General features: G+C 33.8%; 2 protein-coding genes across 5 annotated transcripts; both read right to left on the bottom strand.

Moving 5' to 3' along the window:
* Nucleotides 1–1,520: 1,520 nt before the first annotated feature.
* On the bottom strand, nucleotides 1,521–7,817 carry LOC145315327 (uncharacterized). Of its 4 annotated transcripts, XM_080155340.1 has the most exons (11): nucleotides 7,548–7,629; nucleotides 6,862–6,912; nucleotides 6,209–6,294; nucleotides 5,793–5,881; nucleotides 5,224–5,300; nucleotides 3,946–4,024; nucleotides 3,381–3,493; nucleotides 3,050–3,059; nucleotides 2,963–2,996; nucleotides 2,475–2,493; nucleotides 1,521–1,879 (listed from the first exon to the last, which is right to left on the bottom strand). In XM_080155340.1, the coding sequence occupies exons 1-11, from the start codon at nucleotides 7,622–7,624 to the stop codon at nucleotides 1,798–1,800; spliced, it is 717 nt and encodes a 238-aa protein (XP_080011466.1). In that variant the 5' UTR covers nucleotides 7,625–7,629; the 3' UTR covers nucleotides 1,521–1,797. The 4 variants fall into 4 exon arrangements, with proteins under 4 accessions (XP_080011466.1, XP_080011467.1, XP_080011465.1 ...); XM_080155341.1 differs by lacking the exons at nucleotides 2,475–2,493; nucleotides 2,963–2,996 and adding an exon at nucleotides 2,528–2,580; XM_080155339.1 differs by lacking the exons at nucleotides 2,475–2,493; nucleotides 2,963–2,996; nucleotides 7,548–7,629 and adding an exon at nucleotides 7,736–7,817 and having other exon boundaries at nucleotides 1,522–1,879; nucleotides 2,997–3,059.
* Nucleotides 7,818–7,994: 177 nt separating this feature from the next.
* LOC145315326 (uncharacterized) lies at nucleotides 7,995–13,378 on the bottom strand. Its single transcript, XM_080155337.1, has 9 exons — nucleotides 13,335–13,378; nucleotides 12,356–12,420; nucleotides 11,960–12,053; nucleotides 10,865–10,941; nucleotides 10,369–10,452; nucleotides 9,990–10,048; nucleotides 9,250–9,321; nucleotides 8,777–8,901; nucleotides 7,995–8,167 (listed from the first exon to the last, which is right to left on the bottom strand). The coding sequence occupies exons 2-9, from the start codon at nucleotides 12,417–12,419 to the stop codon at nucleotides 8,014–8,016; spliced, it is 729 nt and encodes a 242-aa protein (XP_080011463.1). The 5' UTR covers nucleotide 12,420; nucleotides 13,335–13,378; the 3' UTR covers nucleotides 7,995–8,013.
* Between the last annotated feature and the right edge of the window lie 299 nt (nucleotides 13,379–13,677).

Below are 13,677 nucleotides of genomic sequence, written 5' to 3'. Positions count from 1 at the left end.
GAGAAAGGGGATGTGGGGAGTTGACCTTTCAATCAAATAATTCAAAAGAAAATATTTAAAATTAATTAGGAGGGAGGGGGTGTATTTTTTCTAGAGGCCATTTATCTTGGGAGGGTGGAGGTACCCTACCCTAAAACATTTATAAATCTTCCCTAGACCTAAAAGAAACTTCTCTGTAAAATATAAATATATCGGTTTAGTGTTTAGTGAAATACTTTTTTTTGTTAACCCCGAAGGGCCTAAGGCCCAGACTATCAAAATTGGTAATAGTTTTATGATTTTATGTTAATACTCGTGGAAAATTGTTTGCAATACGATGATATACATCATTTAATTTAATCGGTTTCGAGGACAATGTTTTCTTATTAAAGAAACAATTTCAACCTTTCTATAACTTCTAGCTCTATTGTTTCTATTATATCTTTTCCAACTTTGTTTCTTATCCACCATTATGCTTCGCGGTCTTTTTATTAATGAAATCATTATCTGGAAAGATTGATATATAATAATGTATTCATTATTGTCATAGATTTGGCTTCCAACTACATTGTTTTACCATAAAATTATAGACACAGTCTCAAAATAATAATTTTTTGGGGGGAGAGGGGGAAAGAGACCTATAAAAAAAGGACCCCCATCCCCCTAAAATAAAAAAATCATGGATCTAAAGGGATAAGACATTGTCCGATAAATTTATGTACATCCCTAATGATGATACACAAAATGAAAAATTCAATTAGTCTCCAAAGTTATAAAACCAATCAATAAGAATAGTTATTTCTCGTATCGTATTATAAACGGCTTTCCGCGTCTCGGGGCTAAAAAAACTGGTTTTAATCTTATGATTGTACATTTTTATATTCGTAGAAAACTGGTTATAATACGGTGCTGGACATAGTTTTTTCGTATGGATGAGAACCGGTTCCTATCCACCGGATTCTAATGAGTATGAGAAAACGTTATTATAAAACTAAGAAAGCTTGTGTATGGATATAAACAACAAAAGTGATTAATTTTGACTATTGGCGCATTCAGAGGGTGGATAATTAGAAATTTGGTGGATGTGGCTTACTGTGTGGGTTTGTAAGTTTCACGGCTGACAATGAGGCTTATTAATTTGGTGGCTTACAAAGCTGCTAGGCTAAGGGTGAGTATTATTGGGTGGCTTACAAAGCTGATCAGCTGAGACAGAGGCTTATAGAGCGGCTTACAAAGCCGACCAGCTGAAGGTGGCTGTAGCCCTGGAAGTGCAAAATGAATAATACCTAGTTTAAATTGTGAGATGTGATTTGCAAATAAAATAGGTAGGAGATACTTTATAAAACTTAAAGTTAATTTGAATTTAATGATACTGACCAAAAACTACAAGAGATTTATTTTAAAAATTTATATTTTCATGTTAAAACATACAAAAATCAGTAATCATCAAGGAAAGAACAAAGGACGAAAAATTTAGTTTTATCACCAATAATGGTAAACAAAATTAAATCTTCTGTAGATTTAAATGACTGTCTGAAGCTTAAAATCTCGGTAACTACTCAAATGATAAGGATGTTATTTACAGGGAAGATACCTACGGGTCCTGAGTTGGTTTTAAGCTATTTTCAGGGGGATGAGTGGGTTCGCCCTCTCAAAAGATGAATTTTCAAACAAATTAACTAAAAGACAAAAAAGAAATTTTTGAACCAACAAATAAGAGATCACATAAATAAAACTTTGGGTACGAATTTAAATTACAGTCCAATGTCTCTTCCCCCAATATGATAATAAAACACAAAGTTATACAGTTTAAATGCTCTAGCTTTTCAACCATTGATTAATCTCATTCTGTTCTTGTTTTCGTTCTTGTATAGATTTCAGATCATTGTACTTCTTTCTCCTAAATGTAAAAATTAGCAGTTTCACTCAGAGTAACTAGTCGAGCAAAGAAACCAATCCACCCCCTTTTTTTATGAAATATAAGGGGTGGTTTTTATTTGTTTGTTTATTACTTTAGGTAAGGTAGGTAAGTTTAGGTTATATTGGGTACTGGGAAGCCCCATAGGGTATAGGGTTAGTGCTCCCCAAAGGATTAATATAACCCTCTACTAATTTTTAGTTTATTTTAAAAGAAAAGGGAAAGGGGGATGGGTTCTGTGCTCGCTAGGCCCTTTGTGTGAAACCACGTAATAATTGATATGTATTGATATGACGTTAGTGATCCTTGAAAAAATTTAGATAATGATATAAAGTTAGGTATTATTCCATCTAACCATTTTGATATAAAAATGCAAAAAGATAAAAATTCATTTTCCCTAAAGTAGAATTGACTTTTATAAAAGTACCCTAAGATTTTGAACCAATAAATATAATAACTTAGTTCAAAAACTTTGGGTACCAGTGCAATTTACAGTCCAAAGTCCCCACCCTCCCTGATTATACCTGTGAGTGGCCTCAGCGCCTCCGCTAGCAGGTGTTCCAGAGTTTGATTTTACCTGTGTGTTGCCTCCGCGCCTCCGCTAGCAGGTGTTCCAGAGTTTGATTTTACCTGTGTGTAGCCTCCGCGCCTCCGCTAGCAGGTGTTCCAGAGTTTGATTTTACCTGTGTGTAGCCTCCGCGCCTCCGCTGGCAGGTGTTCCAGAGTTTGATTTTACCTGTGTGTTGCCTCCGCACCTCCGCTGGCAGGTGTTCCAGAGTTTGATTTTACCTGTGTGTTGCCTCCGCACCTCCGCTAGCAGGTGTTCCAGAGTTTGATTTTACCTGTGTGTAGCCTCCGCGCCTCCGCTAGCAGGTAATCCAGAGTTTGATTTTACCTGAGTGTTGCCTCCGCGCCTCCGCTGGAAGGTGTTCCAGAGTTTGATTTTACCTGTGTGTTGCCTCCGCACCTCCGCTGGCAGGTGTTCCAGAGTTTGATTTTACCTGTGTGTTGCCTCTGCTGGCAGGTGTTCCAGAGTTTGATTTTACCTGTGTGTAGCCTCCACACCTCCGCTGGCAGGTGTTCCAGAGTTTGATTTTACCTGTGTGTAGCCTCCGCGCCTCCGCTAGCAGGTGTTCCAGAGTTGGATTTTACAGGCACTTCACTAAAACAAACAGTTATTTTTGAAAAATTTGTAATTAAATATTTTGTTATTTGGGCGCGTTCATATTTAAGCACTAAAGCACCCCCCCCCCCCCCCCCCCTCCTCAAATTATTGTTGACAGAAATTAAAATTAAGAGGGAGTATTTTTTTGTCTGTTTATCGCTTTAGGGAAGGTTTAATTAGGTTTGGTTATATATGATAGGTGGTTTATAGTGTGTAAATTTTAAACTAACACACGAGGTTAGGTTATATTGGGTATAATGATTCCCCGTAGGGTTAATGCACCAAAGGTATAGGCAAAATAAAAGGGTTATCGTTCACCTTTTTGGTTTCTCTTTGGGTTTTTGAGGCGTTTTGGGGGGAGGTTTATAATCATCTCCTTCGAGCTTTTTCTTCCAGCGCTCTTTTGTCACAGTCAACTGTTTACTTGCTTCCTACATAAACAAGGATGACAACATCAATTAAAACGAAGTTCTTAAATCAGTAGAAATGTAAAACCAACAATCAATTTGGTAGAGTGTGAGAACAATGGACGTACAGACTTTCTGGTAACGATTATAGAGTTGCTACTTTCTCAGACTATAAATAAAATGGCAATTCTAAACCATAAGGAATTGGCCGGATTAGAATCTATACTATTAATACTGGAATAGTTATTTATCGCATCATATTATAAACATCTTCCCGCATATATAAAAATGTACAATTATAAGATTAAAACCAGCACAGGCTAAAAAATGGCCTTAATCTTATGATTGTACATTTCCATATTCAAAGAAACTGGATGTAATACGATGCTATATAAAATTTTTCAGTATGGCTGAGAACCGGTTCAAATCCACCGGATATTAATCAGTTTCAAATGAATACGATAAATAAATTTTACCTTTCTGGCTCGCTTCTTCTCTATATATGATCTGACTGCACGCTGTAGCTTTATCAATGCCCAGATTTTTAATTGTGATCTAGAATAGTTATTTATAGCATCCTATCATAAACAGCTTTATTAAATTATTATTAGATATAAACCAGTTTTGTTAGGCCCGAGATACCAAAGGATTGTACATTTTTTCTGAATATAATATGATACAATACATGATTTTTCAGTATGGCTAGGAGCCGTCTAATCCAGCAGATATTAATCGGTTTTAAAGCCATACTGGAATAACAATTACAGTACAATAAATTTTGTCTTCAGTAGAAAAAAGATAAAAATTGGTAGAAGTAAGAGGACATTAGATTATAGATTATACTAGTATCGAAAGTTCTGACACTGTACAAGTGTTAATGTTCGTTTGATTTACCGTTTTAGAGCTTCGCCTTTATGGATGTTGTCATCCTTGTATTGTTAGAATAAAACTGAAATCCTTTATCCTTATACTAAAGTAACAGGATGTTTGTTTGTCTGTGTGTCTGTACCGAAGGATCTCGCTAACCGCTGAACCGATCGGGTTCTCCTTAACAGGGTAGTTTTGTGGTATCCGCCGAGGATAAATGGCAGACACCGGAGTTCAATTAGATTACGGCAGTGTGACAGACGTGGACACCTTACTATAGAGAAGCTACGCTTCTCTAGGATTCACTAGATAATAATCAACATCTATTTCAGTTGTCACTTTATTGAAGGTTTAAAGGATACTAAAGCTATATACAACAAACAATAACTACATGGATAGGAATAAATAATCATAACATAAAAGCATTATAATACACATACAAGAGTCAGTTTGGGCAATAATGATCCCCCATCCCTGGAAAGGGTGGGGGGAATTAAGAATACAGTTAACCATAATAAAACATGACAGATTCAATCATTAATTCTAGGCATAGGGAGGGGGTCGTCAGACCCCTTCCCCAGGACTCGGGGGAGGGCCATTGACCCTCCACCGAACCCCGGTCAGGGGTGCCATATGTATGGCTCACGGTTGCCGAATACCACAGTTTCTCATGAGTTCTGGGAGATTTATAACTATTTTGGGGGAGGGTAAAACCACCCTCCCAAATGACAAAAAAATCGAAAATTTTTAAAAATATATGGGAGACTTCAACGTAACATAAAGAAGTAACGTAGATACTTTAACAAACAAAAATATCTAAAGTGCCACTAGAGGCCTCTAGGGGCGTAGCCGCTAGTTTCAAATAACTTATTAAAAATTACCTATACCTTCCTTTAACACTAACAACAACCCAGGGACAAGAGAACACATCAGGGTGAAATTGTTTGATTTTTGTCTCAATTATCTAGATAAACAGCATTCCGGAGATAGTAAAGTAAAATATTATAAGATTAAAACCAGTTTTGATAGACCTGGGCTAACAAAACTTTTTTATTTAGTTATTGTTTAAAATTTCTGTAATGCGCTGCTATACATGATTTTTTCAGTATGGCTGAGAACCGGTTCTAATCCTGCGTATATTAATCGTCGTAGCCACACTGGAAAATTCAATACAAGAGCAATGACCAATTATTTTTAAAATCTAACTATAGATTTAAGTTAAGTATTCCTAATTAAAACTTAATTAAAAATAAACTACATTGAAAAAATACTAACAGGTCAGGAATAAGGTATCACTAACAAGCGAAATAAATCCAAAATAATATTTGGGGGGCAGATGTGAAGGTCGTCAATTTTAATTTGTGTTGCACCCCCAGCGATAGCTGAAATTATGTAAAGGTTTCGTGTTTTTCCCCAAATTAATTCCTTTGTTGGTATGAGCTGTAAAAATGTACACCTGTAGAGTATCCATAGTATACAGAAATGTATTTTTCAAATCTTTTCCGCCATATGCAGATCCTGGTCTGTGAGGCACAAACAATAATCCTAAAATGTTTTTAAAATTATTATAGTAAACTTTTAGATAATGTAGCAGTGTTTTCAAGATTACTAAAATGTATTAAAAATTAAGGTAGGTTTAAACAAATTTTTATATTGTTCAAAAAGTCAAACATTAAAACTTTTACATATTTAAAATTACATGTTAACCATATTTTTGGTTAATTAAGACATATAAAAGGACTCATCAACTTTTAAGAGGAAATTTTTTTCTCGAGTGATATAGTAAAGAAAAACGTACGATATTGGTTCAGCGTTTAATAAGATCCTTCGGTACAGACAGATATACATTCTGTTACTTTGAATTTAGGTTACCTGGAAAATCATTGATTTCATGAAAATTTCTGAGGTCCAAGTTAAAGTCTCCACCCACAAGGACAGGAATATTTCTGTTGTTTATCCTAGGACATGGTTCATTATTATGATGGATTAGAACCGGTCATCAGCCATACTGAACAATTATGTATAGCATCTTATTATATCCAGTTTTCTACGAATTTTAAAATGTACATTTCAATATCTCATAAAGCTGTTTATAATACGATGCGTTAAATAACTATTAGGTGTGAATATTTAAATGTGGTATCAAAGTACCAATGTACCCTATTATTTTTCAAATAAATTAAAAATAAGGGGTGGGAGGCCTCCCCTTTCTCTCATATTCAATTTTCTAGTGTTAATTTAGATAATTTTTTAACCTTTTAAGATAAATCCATTGCAATGATCTAAGTGGACATACAGAAATCAAGGTACATTGGGGTAATAATTTCATTACAGAAAGATTTACAGATTATCATGCTCATTGGGTTTTAAAAGTCTTCAAACAAAAAAAGAAAATATCTTCATATTTAAATGTTTTACATCTCAAATAAAAATCCTCCATTGAAAACATCCAATAGTGTTAATGCTAATATTGCTAGTGCTCCTTGTGAAAATGAATATTATCATATTATATGTAAAATTATAACCTAAGAGTGTTAACAAAGTCCAGAAAGTTCTTGCATTCTTCATTTCTTTTCCTAAAACAAAGAGGGATAAGACAATTAAGAATAAATTGGCGTAGATCCTAAATTATGATATACAAAATTACACTTTTTTTAGATTAAAAAAAGGGTAGAAAAGTTTGTTCACTGAAGGTTTGTTCTTTTACTTTCTTTAGACAAAATAAGTGTAAATTTTGTTACCTTATAAATAGGTATTTTTATCTACCACTTAAGATATTGATATTTCTTTTAGTTTGATATTCTAAAATCTCTTGGAGTTGTTATGAATAAGTTATAACCAACAAGCAAAAAAATCCAAAATAAAATTTGATAGCAGAAAAAAGGGTGCCCCGCAGAGATTAGACATGGGGAATAAAATACTTACCCTCCCTCCCAACATATTTTTTTTATATAATTCAAATTAAGGGAGTGGGGAATTCAATGCTCTCTATGCATCTGTCTGATTGATTGTACTTATTGTTTTGTATTAAATTTAGGGATCATGGAAATAAAATGAAGTTGCGGGTTTCGTCGTATTTTCACAGTAGCTTTTTTTAATGTTACTGACTACTCGCAGGGTTAGAACCCAGCAAGGGCTAGAAATAGGAGAAAACCGAAAATAGGAAGAAACTTGCTACTTCGTTTTTTATCTATGATCCAAATCTAGTCACCTGAGAGGTGTGTCAGTATCCATGCCATGCCATGAGATGGCAATGAATGATGGATACACATCTTCATAAGGACCCATAGTAACCATAGTATTACCTGAGAGGAGTATCAGTATCCATGCCATGCCATGAGATGGCAATGAATGATGGATACACATCTTCATAAGGACCCATAGTTACCATAGTATTACCTGAGTGGAGTATCAGTATCCATGCCATGCCATGAGATGGCAATGAATGATGGATACACATCTTCATAAGGACCCATAGTTACCATAGTATTACCTGAGTGGTGTGTCAGTATCCATGTCATGCTATGAGATGGCAATGAATGATGGATACACATCTTCATAAGGACCCATAGTTACCATAGTATTACCTGAGTGGAGTATCAGTATCCATGCCATGCCATGAGATGGCAATGAATGATGGATACACATCTTCATAAGGACCCATAGTTACCATAGTATTACCTGAGTGGAGTATCAGTATCCATGCCATGCCATGAGATGGCAATGAATGATGGATACACATCTTCATAAGGACCCATGGTAACCATAGAGTCAACCTTCACCACTGTTATGTTGTGAGAGGCGACCCATTTAGCTAGAGCTCCTAGCCGGCTAAAACATTATACGGTAATAGGAATACTGATGTATTTAAAAAAGCTTTTCCTTAAAAAAAATACAGTATTAACAATATTAGGGCCAAAAGAGGATATATTTGATAAATTTGTTTTTATGTTGGTAATCCTTAAGGAAAAGGATCTCTGTCTGTGAGTCTGTCTATTTGTAAAGATCTCGCTAACTGCTGGCCGATATGATTCTCCTTTACAGGGTAGCTTCTCATAGGTCATGGGAATGCTTAAAAATGTTTTGTTTGAGGATAACACAACTCTCTCAAGAGAAATCGTCCCTTGAAAAAAGTTACCCTTCAATCCTTGGTATTCCTTGTTAAGTAAAAGGAACTGTCTGTTTGTAAAGATCTCGCTAACTGCTGTACCGATATGGTTCTTCTTTGCAGGGTAGCTTCTTAGGTTCTGGGAAGGTTTTAACTATTTTGGGGGAGGGTACCACCACCCTCCCGAGAGAAATAGCCAATAGAAAATATGTAGTAAAATCTAATTTATCTTTACGTGATACACTGTCAGGAAATATTAAATATTTTAGTTAAAGAGTGGTTTTATTTGAAAAATTCTTGCACAAAAAGAATATTAGTTATAACAGCCATACTTATCAGTTAGCTCCAGGGGGGTTCCGAAATATTTTTCTGTGTCCCAGGCAATGGCGGTGAATGGGGGAGGTATACCCCCGTGTTCATCTTCTTTCTCGTTATTGTTGGAATCTTCTTTTACAAACTATACAAAGTATAAGTTTCATATTATTCAAAAGTATAAATAGCCAAAATATTGTTTTTAAAATGTTTCTAGCAATAAATAGCAAAGCAGAGAAACAAACTAAATGCTATGAAATGATATGCTGACGCTGAGGAATCGAAAAGGGATGTGTAGGAATCTTTACAAGGAATTCCAAATAATTTAATTCTACAGTTTAAGTCATTATTTATATTGTTTAAGCCAAGCAAATTAAATTTCCCAATGAAATAGCGTTGTTGACAGAAAAAAATTCATACACGTGAATTTAAGAGTAGATTACTTGCTATTATTAGTCATAAAATGAAATCATTAAATAATTTAAATTTTGACCTGCCAATGAAGTTTGTACTTCTTATTTCCACCCTCAAGGATTTCCGTCATTCTATCTGCTGTTAAACTATCCTGAAATTTAATTTTTAATTACAATTTCTTAAAAAATAAAAAAAATTTAAAAACAGGATAAAATGTTCTCGTATTCATTCGAATCCGGTGGATAGGAACCGGTTCTCATCCATACGAAAAAACTATGTCTAGCATCGTATTATATCCAGTTTTCTACGAATATAGAAATGAACAATCATAAGATTAAAACTAGTTTTTTAGCCGGTGCCTTCGGCACCACGGGGCTAAAAAAACTAGTTTTAATCTTATAATTGTACATTCTATATCCGCGGAAAGCCGTTTATAATACGATACGAGAAATAACTATTCTAGTATGATAGAGGCCAAATGGCTGAACGTGCAAAAAAAAAGGCTATAATATAACTAATCTGAATACTCAATAATGCACAATCATCCACCACTAGACATAAATTACTAATAGCTAGTTCAGATTATTTGTAGGCCTTCTTGTATACAAGTTACAATTCACATAACAATATTTAACTGTCTGGCCTCTAAAAGATTTTTTCTAGTAGCCTCAAAAAAATAGTTTGTATCAGTGGCGATTCACCAGAAGGGTGTTAAACCATATTGGGGGTAAAAAAGGGGAAGGCAATATCAATTTAACGGGGAGTGTTGACACTCCCTACCGCACTCCACTGGTTTAAATCAAAATTAAATTTGTTTACCTGAAAAAATAAAAGGTCTGGTTCACATTCCTTTAGAAAATCTGTAATGTAGTTTATCTGATATCATAATACAATTTATTCATTAAAGTATTTGGATAAATTGAAGAAAATAGTGGTCTTTTTTTCGATAAGCAATTATTAAATTTCTTTCTTTCAGCATACATCTCCAATGATGATAAACAAAATTATTCCTTCTGTAGATTGAAATTATATATTGGAATGTTTAAACCATGCTTTAAAATTTTAAATGGGGGGGGGGGGGCAAGCACCACTTAACTCCCCCCCCCCCCTTGGACGTCCTTGGTACCCAATAAAATTTAGACTGCAATGTCCCCTCCTATCAGGGGCGATAACAAAATCAACCAATGAATAAATTCCTTGTATTGTGGTAAATTTCCAATAAGAGAATGTCTTCCATTTAGATTCATAGATACACCAGAAATAGGCCTTCTACCTCGTAAATCTTAGAAACAATAAATAGTAATTTATGTACTTTTACATAACATTTGATACATTTATTGTTTTTTTATAAAAAGTAACAGGATCTGTACCAAAGGATTTTGCTAACCACTGAACCGATATGGTTCTCTTTTACAATGTAGCTTCTTACAGGTCATGCTAAGGTTTATAACCATTCTAAAGTGAAGGTAACACCACCCTCCCATTAGAAATGGCAAAAAGGGCTACTAGGCGGATCAAGCACAGAAACAGGAATAAAATTAACTGATCTTAACATTGACAAATCAATTCTCAACTTATGTATTCAAAAGTAAACATTTTAAGTGCCACTAAAAGCCTCTAGGGGAATTGTCGCAAGTTAAATCATAGAGTAAATCTTCTATTTTTGAAATGCGCCATAAAAAAATTATTCTTACTGTCCATATCAATTTTCTTTGGTTTGTGGTCAGATTTCTTCTTTTCTTCTGGTGAAAGGTTTACAGATGACGACCTTCTGAAAATCATCATTTTTTGGGTGTATTTTATTAAAGAATATTATTGTATTGACACTAAAGGGAGAAAGGGTAAAATAACTGTATTTCCCTATCGCTATGACATTGTGCCGACTCTCAATTCGGTCTTTGAAAATCAACCAATGATAACGGAAATATCAACACAGCCAAGCAACAGAAAAAAATTAGGTAGCAGACAAAAAAAGGTTATTGAAAATGGGGGAAGGTAGTCATCTGTATATACACATATACTATTGATCTGTTGTATTGACAATTGATGAAAATTAATTTGCACTTATATTTTTAAACTTAGCAACGTACTTATATCTTAATCTATTTATAATATTTTTTTTATGGTCACAGTTCTTTAACTATGTAAACAATAATTTGTTAAAATAAACAAGAAAATGAAATTTTAAGATAACAAGAAAGGAAATTAATTCAGTATGTCAGGAGGAAGGAGACAGTGGCCTGTAAATCATACAAGTACTTCTTCGTGGGCTCACAAAATATATGTACATTAATTCAACTTTGATTGGTTGGTTCCAAAATATTAGTGTCCAACATCTCAACCAACAATTTTATTGAAAAGAAGGGGTAATCTTGTTTATCATCATTGGGTTGTATATCAATTTATCGCCCATTGTTTTAACCCTTGAGATGAATAATAATGTTATATTTATTTTCATGTGGCATAAATTATTACAGATTTACCTTATTTCATCGGTACAATGAACAAAATGAAATACTTTTATAGTTGATGACAATATTCATAAAATCTTAGCTCGGGAACTGTATGACAAACGAACATTAACACTTGTAGAGTATAATATTGACGAACGGTCGGACTTTAATTAAAAAATCAGCCTTGTGACGTCATAAAAATGAGGGATTATCCATATCTTTTTGGAGGGTTTTCTTTCCCACTTCTCCTCTCATCTCCCTCATTTTTTTACGTCAAATTGCTGATATTTGAGACACTTTGTCAAGCGACAATGAAAGCATCTGTTTTAAAAATACCTTGAAGAAGATTCTTTTTTAGAATGCTCAATTGGTCGCAGCTCCTCTCTGCCTCCTCTGTGTGAGCTTCTAGCGTGTCCATTTGATGGTGCTGCTAAATTTTTTTTTCTTTTTATAATACAACTATAACTAATATTTAAGATATGGTGCGGATTACAATCCTGGGATCGATTATCTCAAAAAAAAAATCTTTGAACTAGCTGCTAGCTGCAAAATGACTGAACTTACATGTTATACTTTCGTGAATTTCGATTGGATGATTCATTAAATTGAGTTTTCAAATGTTTCAACCACTAATTTTAATCTACAGGGAACAGAAGGGGTAGTTTTGTAGCATTGGGAATGTACATCAATTTATCGGCCATTGTCTTATCGCTTTATATCCCTGATATTCACCTGGAACTGGCGAAGGCACAACAGGATTTGATGGAGGCTTGGTCACCACTTTTCTTCGAGGCATTCTTAACAAATAGTTTAATAGTTATTTGTCGCATCGTATTATAGACATCTTTATTATAGACAGCGGATATTAAATTGAAAAATTATGTTAGCCCTGAAGGACAGAAGGCCTGGACTTACAAATCTTATGATATTAATTCTATTATTAGTGGAAATTGGAAATACGATGCTATGCTACACATGATTTTTCAGTATGGCTGAGAAATGGTTCTTATCCAGCGAATATTAATCAGTTTCAAGGCCATATTGGAAACATAATTAGAGGATGGCTACAATTTTAGTAGCTAAGCTTCTCTATAATTTATTTTGTCTGTACTTTAGTCCGCAACGCTATGGGGTGAATGGATTTTTCTCGGCTGCTTATGGGAGATGCTGAACTTTTCCTATGACATATGTGCATCTAGTCTAAATAAATTTGTTTGTCTTCCGAATGTCGGTCAGGCTTTAAAAGAAAAAAACTTATTTTTTACAAGTTTAGTGATTTTCTCTTTCTGATTTTTTATGCTTCGCTACTTTATGAATGTCGTCATCCTTGTTTCTAACGCGACTGCGCTATAACATACCTAGGTCATTCAGCCTGTTTGACTTATTCACTCAAGATAATTTTCACAATAATTTTTTTCATTATATAATACATATTAAAAAATATATATTTTTGGGTATGACGCTTAATATCTCGGAAATTATAAATGCTATATGATAGTTTTATGCTATTTTCACTATATTAGATGCTAGGAGCTAAAGAACTCTATTATTTACTAAAATTGAACAACTAATTCATCCTTTTGGATTTACTTTTATTATATTTAAAATGACAAAACTTTATCTAAAACAATTTAATCTCGTTTTCTAATGAAAAGAAGTAATATTAAACATATTTTTGCTATTAAAAAAAATATTTTAATTTCCAACTTACTCTGGGGGTTTTACAACACTCGGCTTTTTGTAATATCTGAAATATTAAAAATGACAATTTTAAATAAATGCAAGCTTATTATAAAAATATACACTGAAAAGCAAACATTTAAAGCAAAATAAAGATTTTAAGCAAATCATTTTACTTTATTTTGTTAAGGAAGCAGCTTACAGTTCCTAAAAAAAAATGACGTCACAAATGATAGGCCAGTATACATTTTACCATTGGTAAATGTATACTGGCCTATCATTGGTGATATGTCTTGTATGACGTCATGTTTTTGTATAGGCACTATAAGCTGCTTCTTTGTAGATACCTGAGATAATCTTTTAAATTTTCCTAG

The sequence above is a fragment of the Acartia tonsa genome, chromosome 3 (assembly GCF_053477335.1).
Source record: "Acartia tonsa isolate MP-2025a chromosome 3, ASM5347733v1, whole genome shotgun sequence".
Taxonomy (NCBI): domain Eukaryota; kingdom Metazoa; phylum Arthropoda; class Copepoda; order Calanoida; family Acartiidae; genus Acartia; species Acartia tonsa.
The sequence above is the reverse complement of the archived record's forward strand: the minus strand, read 5'-3'. Positions and strand labels throughout refer to the sequence as shown.